At 40.2% G+C, this 14,089-nt stretch overlaps 1 protein-coding gene across 2 annotated transcripts in view; it reads left to right on the forward strand.

The window, feature by feature from the left end:
• The first annotated feature begins 3,768 nt into the window (after positions 1 to 3,768).
• The window catches only part of LOC149843068 (exocyst complex component EXO84B-like), a 60,841-nt gene continuing 50,520 nt past the window's right edge, over positions 3,769 to 14,089 (forward strand). The window contains exons 1-4 of one of the 2 annotated variants that reach the window (XM_089999574.1): positions 3,769 to 4,183; positions 6,479 to 6,576; positions 9,833 to 10,880; positions 11,643 to 12,152. In XM_089999574.1, the coding sequence (XP_089855700.1) occupies positions 4,019 to 4,183; positions 6,479 to 6,576; positions 9,833 to 10,880; positions 11,643 to 12,152 (1,821 nt within the window). In that variant the 5' untranslated portion in view covers positions 3,769 to 4,018. The remainder of the gene's footprint in view (positions 4,184 to 6,478; positions 6,577 to 9,832; positions 10,881 to 11,642; positions 12,153 to 14,089) is intronic. The other variant, XM_089999575.1, reaches the window with a different exon arrangement.

Below are 14,089 nucleotides of genomic sequence, written 5' to 3' on the forward strand. Positions count from 1 at the left end.
ACGTTGGTATTACGATGATCAGATGATGAGCTTGTGGCATCCTCAAAACGTATAAATGACATACATGAAAATTTTAAACTAAAATAATTGCATTGCTTCATGTTACCCTTTCATCGTAGTCATACTTGTAGACATGTACGGTCACACCTTTAGACAAGTACGTCATATGTGTGTTACAATGATTGGATAAGGAGGTTGTGACAACTTTGATGCATGCAAATGACACAATGCTGAGATCACATAAAATGACGATGATTTCGCCTTCACAGGCAAGATGCTGGAGTTGGGTTAAAAGATGAGGGCATGCAGAATGGATCTTCAGTTAACTAACCCTTGATGCACCCATTCGACCCGCTTACTTCCGTCAAGAGAGAGGATAGGAAGGTACAAAAACTTCGATGAACAGGTTGTTAACAACCACCCCACGGGCAAATGACTCAGCTTCCCCACCCATCAAAGTTAGAAGAAATGGACTACCGTAATTATCCTAGGTGATAGCTCCCCATGAGCAGGATGCATCCATTGTTTATGTATGCTTTGGGGAATTCTCGCTTGGTCACCGACAACCTCCTTAAGAGCGAACTCAGACAACTATTCAAGGTATCATAAAACACATAGCATAATAAACTTCTAGATCAGTCTCAGCTGTTTCTGCAGTCGTGCTTTATGCATACCCGCTTGACCGGTTAATATCAAAACATAAGTTAAATCTAATCACAAAATTTGTTGAGTTATGCCCGTGTGATAATTGTAGCATGTGACATGTTCTACTGCTTGTTGAATGGTGTGTGCCTGTCGTAACTTTGCTCTTGCTAGTTTAACTGCTTACGCAGTACTTTGCTTGTGGTAACTAACTTACTCGTGCCAGTTAAATGCTTGCAATAATTATAGCATTATGTTCATGATCATTTGCAACATGACACTTGTAATATTAAACTGCTTATCCTAGATTTATTTATTGATTTGCTTATATGCTTGTCGTATTAAATTTATTTTGCTTAATTCTGTTCTATATTGCTCTGTACGTGCATCTACCAGTTTTTCGTGAAAGTGGCCCATTTCATGGGTAGGTGATGCATAGGTCAATGCAACTTGCGATGGCACAATGACGTGACGAGATCAAGAAGATGCTCTTTTCCTGACGTTTCGCTCTTGAGAACATTTTGATAAATTTGCATAATAGTTTCCTTTAAAATCTCTTCTTTGTACAAGTCTTAAACTATTGAAAATTGTATTTTCATAATCTATTTAATTTCTTAAATGTACATTATTGCAAATTTGTTGTGCAAGAAAAAGTTTGCGCTGTAATACACCCAGGGTTCATTGACTTATTTTTCAAACACCATTTTTCGCTAAATTACTATTTAAAAGCTCTGATAAATGAATATTTTCAAAGCTTTCAAACTTTTCATAAAAAGTTACAAGTCCTAGATTTTGGGGTATTACATTTTCCTTTCTGTTTAAATTTCTAGAGAAATTCGTACAAAGGACTTTGGTTTTTACCCTGTATTTCAAAAATATTTCCAGGACCGAGAGTTCAGTGATGAAGTGACTTGCTACATGGAGCTTGCAAGTTTAGCATGACATGTTCTGAGTTCTCGAAAGAGTGACTCTATAGACTTTATTTATTTCTACTATTATGACATTTATTCTATTGATGAATAAAGTTAATTATTTTTTCGTTGATTCAATGCACTATATCTTGTGGTTTGGTATATGTTAAATCTGTGAGACCCCGAATCCTTGAGTTTTGTTTTCGTAATTATTTAAAAAAAAATCTAATTTTCATGAGGATAAGTTGGGGTCGTTACACTGTCTCAAAATCTGGACCTTCATCCCCGTTTCATGTCCTCCATCCCCGATCCAAACAGGGTGAGGCGGGGCGGGCCCCCGTTTCCCCTCGGTCCATTTTCATCTCTTAGGGGGATTGAAGGTGGGATGGGACGGGTGGGGCAAGGTAGGGATCGGGAAAGGATGGGGCGGGGCAAAGAAAAGCATAAGTCCATTCCTGCCTCCATCTCCGCACGGGTTTTGACTTTAACCTTCATCCCCGCTTCCATCCCGGGTCCAAATGGGGTGGGACATGGCCGTGTTTTCCCCCATCCAGTGCCATCCCTACCCACTGGCACATGGGTGTGTCCATAGCTTTCAGAGGTGGGCTACGTAAAGCAAGGGTGGTCGCGGGGCTCCACTCGGAGTTTTTTTTTTTTGCTTCTGCAAGGATTTTTCATCATAAAAAAAAGTGTATTTTTTGAAATTATGTTTAAATGTTAAGTACCAAAAAGTGCAGTCTGTACCAAGAAAAGTGAAGGGTGTAATTGAGTGGTGTAGATGTTGTTCATGTTCAAGAAAGATGGACTAAAAGACCTCCTACCCACTAGAATGTCCAGGGACAAGATTTGGTCGGATCCGTTGGTCGGCTGTGGAAACACTCAAAATGGCAGCGTCGATTATTAATAAGGTTTTTATTTAGTTGATAGTTTACCTCACAATCCAAATCTGAGACCAATTAGTCTCTGAATTCATTTACATTAAAATTCCATATCCAAACCACTAATCTGACCTGTTTACTAATGAAGGAAAACCATTTTCATGTTTGAGAGATCACTGACCGAGAAAAATGCCATTTGGTGCATTTCAAATGTAATTACCTATAATATATACAATAGCCATTTAATGTCTTCTCGGCTATGACCTGATTTATCGAAACCCCCCAATAATTAGACTCACAATCATACTGCCCCCACCCCATCAAGCAATGATATCATCACTCTATCAAGTAGGCAGAAAGGTCTCAAGATAGAATGCCAATAAAAAATAGAAAGCATATTTTTTAAAGAAAATACATAAAACTAAGAAATAATTTATTTTCAACTACTTACCCTAGAAGTCAAACTTTTAAGGGGAGCCTGGACCCATATAACTTACATGAGACCAGCCATCCAGACCCATATACAGGTCAGGTTTGGTTCGGGCCCAGATGGAATCAAACTTGGACCTGATTTTTGGGTATGGTATCGGGTACAAATCTGGGTGAAATAGGGTTCACTATAAGAAAAACCATACCTGGACCTGATAAGAACTACATGTACCTGACCCGGGCCGTAGCCGATAAAACCATATTTTTTTACCATTTTTTCATTGAAAATTGAGGGTCTTAATCAAAACTCGGGTTGGGTCCGGCTCTGATATAAAATTTCACAAACTATACCTGGGTCCATGCATTAATTTCGGGTCTTATTATTATTTATCATCATACGCGAACGCTGTAAGGTTTAATTCTTCCTGATAAACCTGACCTGTGACATATAAGGCTCCATTTTTGTCTTTTTTTATTCGGGATCCCCTGCCTGCCCGCCCACGCTTGGTTTCGGCCCAACTGGAATGGGATGAGTAGTTATTTAAGCATGTCTACGTACACGCTTAGAGCAAGGAGCCAGGACCATGGGACACTATATGGCACACTCTAAGTGTGCCTTTACACCTGTCGGGCAGCCGAGTGCAGAGGCACACTCAAAGTACGCAGGCAGCTCCGCTGTTTTTTTATTTTTTGGGGTGGTTTTCTCTGTGTAAAAAAAGTATACGCTTATGACTATGAATCGGATACCAGGCTCACTGACAGCCTTAGTCAAAGACTCGGCTTCCCAGGTTAGGGGGCAGCCTTAGTTTTACTCTCTTTCTTCCTTTCTTTACTGTTTATTAAATCGTGAAATTCCCATTTGCCTTCAAGAAAAACCAAGTATTTAATCATTTAACTATTTAGTTACTCAGAATTTCCTGTGTCAAAGAAAATCCCGCAAACTTGAAATTAGGGCAACCTCGGAAATCTGGTACGGTGGGTTGGCGGCTTGACGCCTCGTTTGAGGGATTTTGGTTACCAAACGAGGAAGAGGCGCTGCGGGTAGTTTGCCTGTGAAGGAAAAAAAAGGCCGCGCAGGGTTGGGGGGGGGGGGGGAAAGAAGAAAAAGAAACTGTGGGAGATCGGGATTAGGTTTCTTCGCGACGTGATCGATCGGAAATGGCGTCGGCGAAGTCGTCTCGATCGAGGGCAACCGGCGCCATCTCCGCAGACAATCCGCAGGAGAACGGAGTGCCGTTGGGAGACAAGCTCAAGGTTTTCAAGGCGGATTCCTTCGATCCCGACGCCTTCGTCCAGTCCAGATGCCAGAGCTTGAACGAGAAGGTTTGCCCCTCTTTCAGTCTCTTGCATCCTGTCTTGATTGTCGAGATAATCAATCGTTTACGCCGCCGTCCGTCTTTCGCGACGTTTTGTCTGCTTGATTGAAGAAATCAATGGATTGTGGCCTTGCAAGTTCGTTTGGATTGTGTGATTTAGGTCGTTGCTTGTTAAAATGGGGGGCGAAAGGGTTTGCCAATTTGGGATAGTAGGCATGTCGGGGCCTTGTTCGTTCGTTTCTTTCTATTGTGTTGATATCGTACGCGAATGGAGTCAAAGACTCTCTGGTTGATTGATAGTGTTTGTTTCGGTTTTGATTTTCGCATCAAATGCGGAAAACGGGATTCTTCGTCGCTACGTTTTGCTACTAGAAACAAATAGTTCCTCCCTCTGATGATGGATTCTATGATTTCTGGCCGTCTTCGGTTCAAATTGTCCTCTGTTTGTAGATCTTTATTGCTGATGGCTTTGGCTTGTACGTGTGGTTCCTCTTATCGTTGCTTCCTTTTATTTGATGGCTCCTTTTCTCTTATTCATTTGAATACTACAAAAGGAAGAAAATTCCTTCTCTATTGATACCTCTTCCTCTTAACCCTCTTCCCAATTTCATGTGCGTTGTGTCTTTTGGCAACTGATGGAGACAGATGGGAACATTAGTACTGGCGTATGCTTGCCTGGTATAAATATTTGGACTACAAAACCGGAAAATTTTTGGTGCCGTCTCACTTGACCAAAACGAGGACAAATCTCATCTAAAGGGGGAAACATAGGGAAAATACTGTGCAAATGATTTTTGGATGAAAATACGTTGCAAGAAATTCAAGCCTTTTGCTTTCAAATTTGGCTGAATTCCATGGGAAATTAGTGAATCAGAGAGGAAAACAGGAGGGGAAATCAAAAGCATATCAAATAGATATAGTATTAGCTCTCCCCTCTACAGCCTCTCAAAAATTTCCCTCATCCCTAAGAAAGTGGACATATGATGGAGAACAGATTTTGCTGTTTTCTGACTCTAAGCAAGGTCTATTCTTGGAATATTTTGCACTAGATAAACTTAATGGCTGTCTTAAGTCTTAACCAATTGATAAAATTTCTCGGTTATTTCTTACTTTTTGATAACCAAATATTGGTGAAAATGTCATAAAATAAAGAACGGTGTTGGTGGAAAAGGTGTATAAACCTTGTAACTGAAAGAATCAAACATATGGAGAAGCAGGAAGGGGCTACGGAAAATTGGTAAAAGGCTTTATTAGATTTAAGGAAACTGTCATGATAGGTGCTGGATGTCAAGGTCACCTCATTTTGGTTGAATCTCTTTACTATAGGATACTCTTTGGCTGCTTAATCTTGACTCTTTCCTCATTTCTTTAATGATATGGCAAGTAATAGGGAGGAGCCTGTTCAGAAAAATAATAGTCATTTTTCACTCACTGCTTAAATTTGGTGTCGTATGTTGAGATTCTGCTACATACCACTGAATATGTGGGTTAAGAAATGAATAGATGCCACAATTATGATTTAAAACCTACAGCTACGACTAGTGAATGATGTGGACATTCACAATGAAGCTTTTAAGGTGATTGAAATCATGCAACTCCGACATTAAGTGAAAATGTTGAGATTTAGAAAGGATGCTTCAGAGGAGTTTTAATGAGAAAATCTTCCTACAGCAAGCCATTTGATCTACCTGTGGAAAATCAATGCCAAGGGTAATGTGGATCTGGATTTCATCAGTTAAAGCATGGATCTTTTATTGGTTCGCTTTAGGAGAGGATATCTGCCTTGTAAATCCTTTATATACAAGAAGGAGGGTGGCACTGGCAAATATTTCAGATTTGTAACAATGCAGAGTTTTTTATGACAAGGTACCCTTGCCGAAGTGAGGGAAAATCCCCGGTGGGGCCCCACGACCACCCTGCCTTACGTAACAATTCTGAGTTGAAGATAGGTAAATGTTTTATCCTGTGAGTTGAAAATAAGATGGTTTGCGTTTTCTTCCTCTTCTTTCTTTTTGTACTGCAGGAATGCAATGCACCGGATTTTAGATAGTGTCAAACAAACAGTTGAAAAATGCTTCAATATTATCTTCTCACCCATAGGTACTATTGATTATGCTGCTTCAAAAGAACTGGCTTTCCACGAATGTAGTGTGGTCATATCTTAAATTATCTATATCCAAGTGATTTTGTGTTTCTCATCATGTTTTCACTTTTCACTTTATTATGAGGAGATATTGTTTTAAGGGAAACAGTTCAATTATGAATGCTCTTGTCATGATGATCTTCCTCCTTTCTTTTCTAGGAAATAAGACAGTTGTGCTCTTACCTTAATGATCTGAAGAAGGCTTCTGCAGAGGAAATGCGCAAAAGTGTTTATGCTAACTATTCAGCTTTCATAAGGTTTGTGCTTGTGTTCATTAAGCGTACCTTACTGGATTTCATATTAACATTGAAAGGCATTCATGTTTTCCCTACCAAGATTTTATTTTTTCTAATTGCAATGATGAATGTGGACTTTGTTCAGCCAAGGAACATACATAAATGAACACTTGTTTTCTTTTGCAAAATAATAATAATAATTTGCAGTATCCAAGCATGTGGATGATGAGGATACACAGAAAAATATGCACAATAATACCTTTTGAATCGTTTGTAACCCTTCCCTTAGAAAAAATATTGCCACTTCCATTGGGGCACATTTGGAAGTCAGAAAATGATAGAAAAAGTGGGTTTTTTTCTTATTTATAACCTGAAACCGCACCCGGCATGAAGACCTGGTCGTGCTGGCTCAGCCTGCCATACCTACGGTCGTCGTGCCAGTAGTGTAAAACTCTGAGGCGAGGACCCCTGCCCCGGGGCCTATGCTACACGTTGGCTTGCGCAGAGGGGCGACGCCCATGGGAATCGAACCTTGACTGCCCGTCTAGCAGCCAAGGCCCCACCTCACTACGCCAACCCCCCCTTGCGGCAAAAAAGTGGAGGTTGAAAAGAAAAATTTCCATTTTTGTCCATGGTTTCAAAGAGGAGAAATTTCCTCACATGATTTTTTTTCTAAAACTCTGTTCTTCATATGAATTTTTTTTGCACCTCTGGAGGTGGAGAAAATTTCCTTTCCCATCTTTCTCTCTCTCTCTCTCTCCACCTGTGAAACCCACCTGATGGATGTGAATTCGCGCTCCAACCCTCCTCTAAACCTTCTCGTCCTTGCCATGATCAATCCTCTCCCCACTGTCTCCTTCACTTCGTCATTCAAAACCTTGACCAACAAGAACTCCCCCTCACTCATCACCAACTCCTTGCCTAGGCTCAGCTCCCCTCCGACCCACCTGAACCAAGCCACCCGCAGATGCTATCGTCTCATGCGTTCCAGGTCCATCAGGGCCTGGCCTTGCTGCAGCATGCCGGGGCTACCTACAGTAAACATTGTAATCCCACGCAGTATGGGGTGCATCTGGGATCTACACCCACCATCACCATCTCCCCACTAGAGTGGTAGGCTATCTATTTTTGTTTCTAAAATCAATTTCACACAAACAAAATCATTTTTTTCATAAATATAAATTTTCATATGAGAACTCATATGTAAAATTTTCTTTTCCTGTCAGTTTTCTTTTTTTAACTTAGAAAAGTGGCCCTGATGTTGTGTTATCCTCATAGGTGTTTATCGGCGCTGTCAGGCATAATGATGAAAGGTGGTACAAATTTATTTATGCATCTTTGCCTTTTTTGGTTGGTGATGTGTGTGTGTATGCGCGCACGTGGGGTGGAGGGAAGGGGGGGGGGGTTATGTAGATTTCCTTGTTGTTTCATTATTGGTTGGTGTTTAGTTCACTTAATTAACTTAAGATGATATTAAGCTTTAAAGACTGCCTTATCTGGGAGAAGCAGTGAGTAAATAAAAGTTGTTGAACTTTGACAATCTTGGTACTGCTGTTAGATCATGTTATGCTGCAAAAGGGATGCCATATGGCATCGTTGCCTATGCTCTTATATATTTCCAGTTACATTTTAACTAGAAATACTTATTTGAACGTTCATTCAAACTATTTACAAGTTTAGCTGTCTTTGTAGATATCAGTGTTGTGAAAAGTGTTGAGGTGTAGCGAGGCGCTCCACCAAAATCTGAGGCGAGGCGTAAGCCTCAAGGCGTAAAGCGTAAGCCTCAAATTTTTTTTTGAAACTTAAAAAAAACTATAAAAAATATCTAAAATTATAAATAAAAAAATGCTTTATTGATGAAGGAATTACGCTTTATACCTATACAAGAATAGCCAAAAAATAATAAACAAAGCATGTTTGGGCTTGGCTCATTTACTAAGGGACAGAGCTAGTGACTCGTCTTCTTCTTGGAAGGACATAGGACATTTAGGAAGATGGTTTCTTGAGGGAACCATCCTTACAGGTTGCTGGTGTGTGGTGTTGGTTCAAGTCTATCATCTTTCCATTGAATGAAAAAATAAGAAATTCTTTTTCCTATTCAATAACCATGTTATGTTGACATCTGCAGAGTTTGCTAATTTCATAATATTAGTTATTTGCATTGATCACCTAAAGTTTCCTTCTTTGCCTCAATGAAAGGCAAACCAGAGAAACTTAAGCCTCAAGCTCCTCTTCAAGACAGAAACCAAAAATCAATTCTATGAGCAATACAAGTTCAGGTATCCAGCTTCCAAGAGGACCTGTACCAGTCATAGTGGAAAGCTACATGATCCTTCATGAACTACAGAACAGGTGCCTTATAACTAATTTCAAGAAAAATATGATAAAAATTACTCATGGTTATGAGGAATGCTTACAGCCAGTAGAAGTTTTACATTGTAAATAATCTGACACCGTACACATGAGCATTCAACATACCAATCACCTTTAAGGCTATAAAAGAACTTGTCAACCTGAAGCTGGAAAGTTTCATAAACTCGGACAAAAAACTACTCATAAATGTTTAAGTGGATTAGATATATAGTCAACAGACAAAACAGAAAGAATGAGTGAAGTGATTCCAGAATCATGTAGATACTGATGAGTTGTGGAGCCTGATTCAAAGTTTTTGCCCTTGCAGTAAGGGGGGTCCGGGGGCTCCTCCTGGCGCGAGTCCCGCTGCGCGGTCAGCGGGCGGGGGTCCAGGGGGGCTGCGCCCCCCGGAAGAAATTTTTTTTGGGCTTATGTTTGAGACCCGATTTCTTATGGATCAAACCCGATTTTCTTGGGCTTATTCTACTTTCGAAAGGCAAACTCAGGTTAGTTTGACAGACGAGACTGAGAGAGGTGGGAGAGAGCAGAGAAACCAGGGAGAGACGAGCAGAGAGGTGGGAGAGAGCAGACGAGTGCGAGACGAGAGAGAGGCTAGTGAGAGACGAGAGAGAGCAGACGAGTGAGAGAATTTGCAACCCTAAATTTTGGTCAAATGGGGGCTTTGACCCCCATTTGACCAAAAAAATGAGGCACCTAGGCGAGGCACACTTTTTGCTCCTTGAGGTGCATTTTTAATAACACTGGTAGATATTAAAGCATCTAAGTACTGCTTCTGCTGCTTGTCAGTCGATCTTTTCTCTAGTTGAAAAAGGCAATGCTGGTTTTAGTTCTTATAATGCTTTAATGATCATTCTTTTGTTTGATTTTGGAATTCACTTTCAATAACATGTGTATCTGATCTTAGGACTTCCAAGGAGATATCTGATCTGGAGGGAGAGCTACTGTCTATCAGGAATCTTCTCTCTACCCAAGCAGGTTTTATTCATGCTTTGGCTGAAGGTGTGAACATCAATTCCTTATCTACTGGATTTGATGGTTTGGCATCAGATAGCCTTTCTAATTTCGGGGAAGGAGAGCCTTCAGATATTGAAAAATGGGCTGCTGAGCTTCCTGATATCCTTGATGTTTTATTGGCGGAGAGGAGAATAGATGAGGCTTTGGTTGCTCTGGATGAAGGTGAAAAGGTAGCTACAGAAGCACAAAAGAAGAAAACCTTAAGCCCAACATCTCTTTCATCATTACAGACTGCTATATCTGAACATAGGATGAAGTTAGCAGATCAACTTGCAGAAGCTGCATGCCAGCCTTCTACACGGGGTGTTGAGCTTCGTTCAGCAGTTTCAGCTCTTAAAAGACTTGGAGATGGGCCTCGTGCACATACTTTGCTACTCAATGCTCATTACCAAAGGCTTCAATACAATATGCAAAGTCTACGGCCATCAAGCACCTCATATGGAGGAGCATATACTGCAGCTCTCTCACAGCTAGTATTTTCTGCCATTGCTCAAGCTGCTAGTGATTCTTTGGCTGTCTTTGGAGAGGAGTCGGCATATGCATCAGAGCTTGTTATATGGTCTAGTAAGCAGACTGAGTTTTTTGCTCTTCTTGTGAAGAGGCATGCATTAGCTTCATCAGCAGCTGCTGGAGGATTGAGAGCTGCTGCAGAATGTGTTCAAATTGCATTGGGTCACTGTTCTCTTCTCGAAGCTCATGGATTAACACTTTGTCCTGTTCTGTTGAAGCTCTTCAGGCCCAGTGTTGAGCAAGCATTAGAAGCTAACCTTAAGAGAATTGAGGAGAGCATTGCTGCTTTTGCTGCTGCGGATGATTGGGTGCTCATTCATGCACCACTTAGTAATCGCCCTCGATCATCTAATGTTGCTGTTGGTAGTGGTAGTGCTTTCCAGCCCAAGCTTTCAAGCAGTGCGCATCGGTTCAATTCAATGGTTCAGGTATTCCCTTTTTGCTTTTTGGTGAATTTTGTGATAAAATAAATAACGTTGCAGCCTTTTTACAGCCATTCACTTTTTTCCATATTTGTCATTTTGTCTTCTTGAATTATATAAAGATTCTTGACTGGAGTAAGTTGATTTTTGTTGCACTTTTACATCATCATTGTCACGTTTCATGTTTTTGGGTTCTACTGAAATCTAAATTCCCATTGCCCTGTTGGAAGATGGCTAGTATTCTGAAAATGCAACATAATTTCACTGATAAGTACAGATCAGAACTAATATTTTGACAGTCATGACAAATAGTTCACTTTTGAGTTATTGGTATTGCTTCTTAAGTTTATAAAAGTGCAGAAATAATTTGCCTAGAATCATCAAGTTTTTTACACCTCATGATTATGTTTATTTTACATGAGACTGGCTATCCCGCTAGTAGATTTATCAGTCAATCTTTGACTCATGTATGTTCTGGTCAGACACTTTGAAGCAAGCTGTCTTTCTCCTCCTGTTATGAGATTTCATCATTTCCAACTTTCTCCTCTTCAGGTTTATTTATCCCTTTCGTTTGCTCCCTTAATTTTACTGAAGCATATTCTTTAGGAATGTGTTAAAATTGCTGCTTGTGTTTACACTCAAACACCTTCTGTGTTTACGAGCATTCATGAATCTATAACTATGCGTCTTCTTTTAATCTTTTGTATGTAGCAGCTAGCTATCGTATTCTTGTCTATCCATTCTTGACCTTTTATTGTGTTCCTGCAGGATTTCTTTGAAGATGTGGCTCCGTTGCTCAGCATGCAGTTAGGCAATACAACATTAGAAGGTCTTTTTCGAGTATTTGACTCATATGTGAACTTGCTAATAAATGCTTTGCCTGGATCAATAGAAGATGATGGAGAAGGATCTGGGAATAAAATCGTTAGAATGGCTGATACTGAGGCACAACAAATAGCTTTATTAGCCAATGCTTCACTATTAGCTGATGAACTCCTCCCACGTGCTGCCATGAAGCTTGCCCCATCTTATCAAGCAAGTGCTAAGGATGATACAAGGAGGAGAGCTTCTGAAAGGCAGAGCCGGCTTCCTGAACAGAGAGAATGGAAAAAGCGGCTGCAACGTTCTGTAGACAGATTGCGTGACAGTTTCTGTAGACAACATGCTCTTGATCTTATTTTCACAGAAGATGGTGACACTCATTTGAGTTCTGAAATGTATATCAGCATGGATGGAAATGTAGATGAGCCTGATTGGTCTCCATCTCTTATCTTTCAGGTAATTCTCAAATGCACACAGCTTATGTAAATCTCCCTGCTACACAACGTATAATTCATTAATTTTTTTTTGAAAGGAAACATTTCATTAATATCTCATAAGAAACAGTCTACAAAGCAGAAGTCAGTAAGGAGTCGGCTTTTAGATCCTTTAGCAGGTTCGGAAAAGAGTTGTAGATCGGGTGAAGCCATCGTATAATTCATTAATTAATGCTGTTGATCATTCAGAATATAAAGAGTTAATTTCCTAATATCTTCTTGGTTACTTTTCCCCTTAAAGATCTATTGCAGTAGTTTTACATTTTCTTTGGTTTTTCTTTTTGGTTGAGGATACATGATGATGTAATATTTTTAGGATAAGGAGTGGCTAAAAATATGAACTTTTCAGATGCCGCATCTCTTTAACATTTTATGTAACATTTAAGACTGGAAGAGTGACAACAAGAAGGCAAAGAAGTTACATAAATCTATATGACAGGAAGAATCTGCAACCATGAAAAGAACCCCCTATTCTTGGACATCTGATGAAAATAAGCACCACTGTATCAGTTTCTCTGATTGCATAGCACAACATTGAAGATTGCCCATTATGTAATTTGTTTGTTTAATCATTTGCAGTACCATTTTTTATGCTTGCATTGTATCTGTTTATTTCCATTCTAGTTATAATTTGCATCATCTTCACCACCTTATACGCTGATAACAGTGCCCTATCCTTGTTTGTGGTGTATGTGGGGGCACCACATCTGAGGTCAATGGTTTTTGAAGAGGCTGTTTTTTTTCGCGCTCATGGAGTTGCTTGGATGATGCCCATAACCAAGTTAGGATGCTAGACCAGTTTACTAATGAATCAAGACCCTCACAAAATGTACGACTCTATCGTGGTTGGGACCTTAGTTTTCCTCAAGATATCCTCCACAATTTTGGATGTTTAATGTGTAAATTCCTATGTCACATGGGTGCGGGTGCGACACAGGTGCGGCACAATTTTAAAAATTTTGGACACGAGGACTCGGCTATATATATAGATATTTTTTAAAATATATATATATATATATAATAATAATAATATATCTAGTGTGTGCATATATGTGGATATTGTCCTCTAAAGTTTGGCACCAGCACGAGTGTTTTTACAAACTTTGCAAATTGTACTTTTGCCATTGCAGAAAGGGGGGTCCGGGGGCTCCCCCCGGCGCAGGTCCCGCTGCGCGGTCAGCGGGCGGGGGTCCAGGGGGGGCAGCACCCCCCGGAATTTTTTTTCTGGGGCTTATGTTTGAGACTCATGCTATATATATTTTAAAAAATATATAAAAAGATCATTTTTTTTGTTTTTTGCCCTAAAAATGGACATTTTTGGACTCAATCAACGTTGACCGAGTCCAAAACAAGGACACACTCGGCCTCGACTCGTTGACCGAGTCCGACTCAGCGTTGACCGAGTTCGGGCCGTGTCTGAAGCCGCACCTGTGTCGACTCGAGTGCGGCGCCTCCCTAGCCGAGTCTGTGTGACATAGGTAAATTCATGGTTTCAAATTTTTTTTGTCTTCGTATGTAGCTAAATTACACTATTTGGCCATATGCTGGAGGCTTTCTCTAATCAAAACATTTATAAATTTTGGATGAGTTGTAATTTCACAACCCAAAACTTTACTGGTATGAAAATAGATACATATAGAAAAGGCAGAGAATTGAAAAGAATAAACCTAGCTTAACTCTTATTGCCAAGGTTGTAAGTAGCGTATCTTTACCCGTATCGATCAACCCAGAGTTGTCAGTCGAGAAAGCGGGAGCGAGAAGTGAGGCACTTTCAAAATTTTAGGAACCGGGAAGCGTGGGACGACTTAAAAGCAAACCAAGAATCGTCTCGGAAGCGAACCAGAAGCCACCTAGGAAGCGAGGGGGAAGTGAAAAAGGAAAAATAAAAATAAAAATAAA

Source organism: Nuphar pumila, chromosome 3 (assembly GCF_984573655.1).
Source record: "Nuphar pumila chromosome 3, dmNupPumi1.hap1.1, whole genome shotgun sequence".
Lineage (NCBI taxonomy): Eukaryota > Viridiplantae > Streptophyta > Magnoliopsida > Nymphaeales > Nymphaeaceae > Nuphar > Nuphar pumila.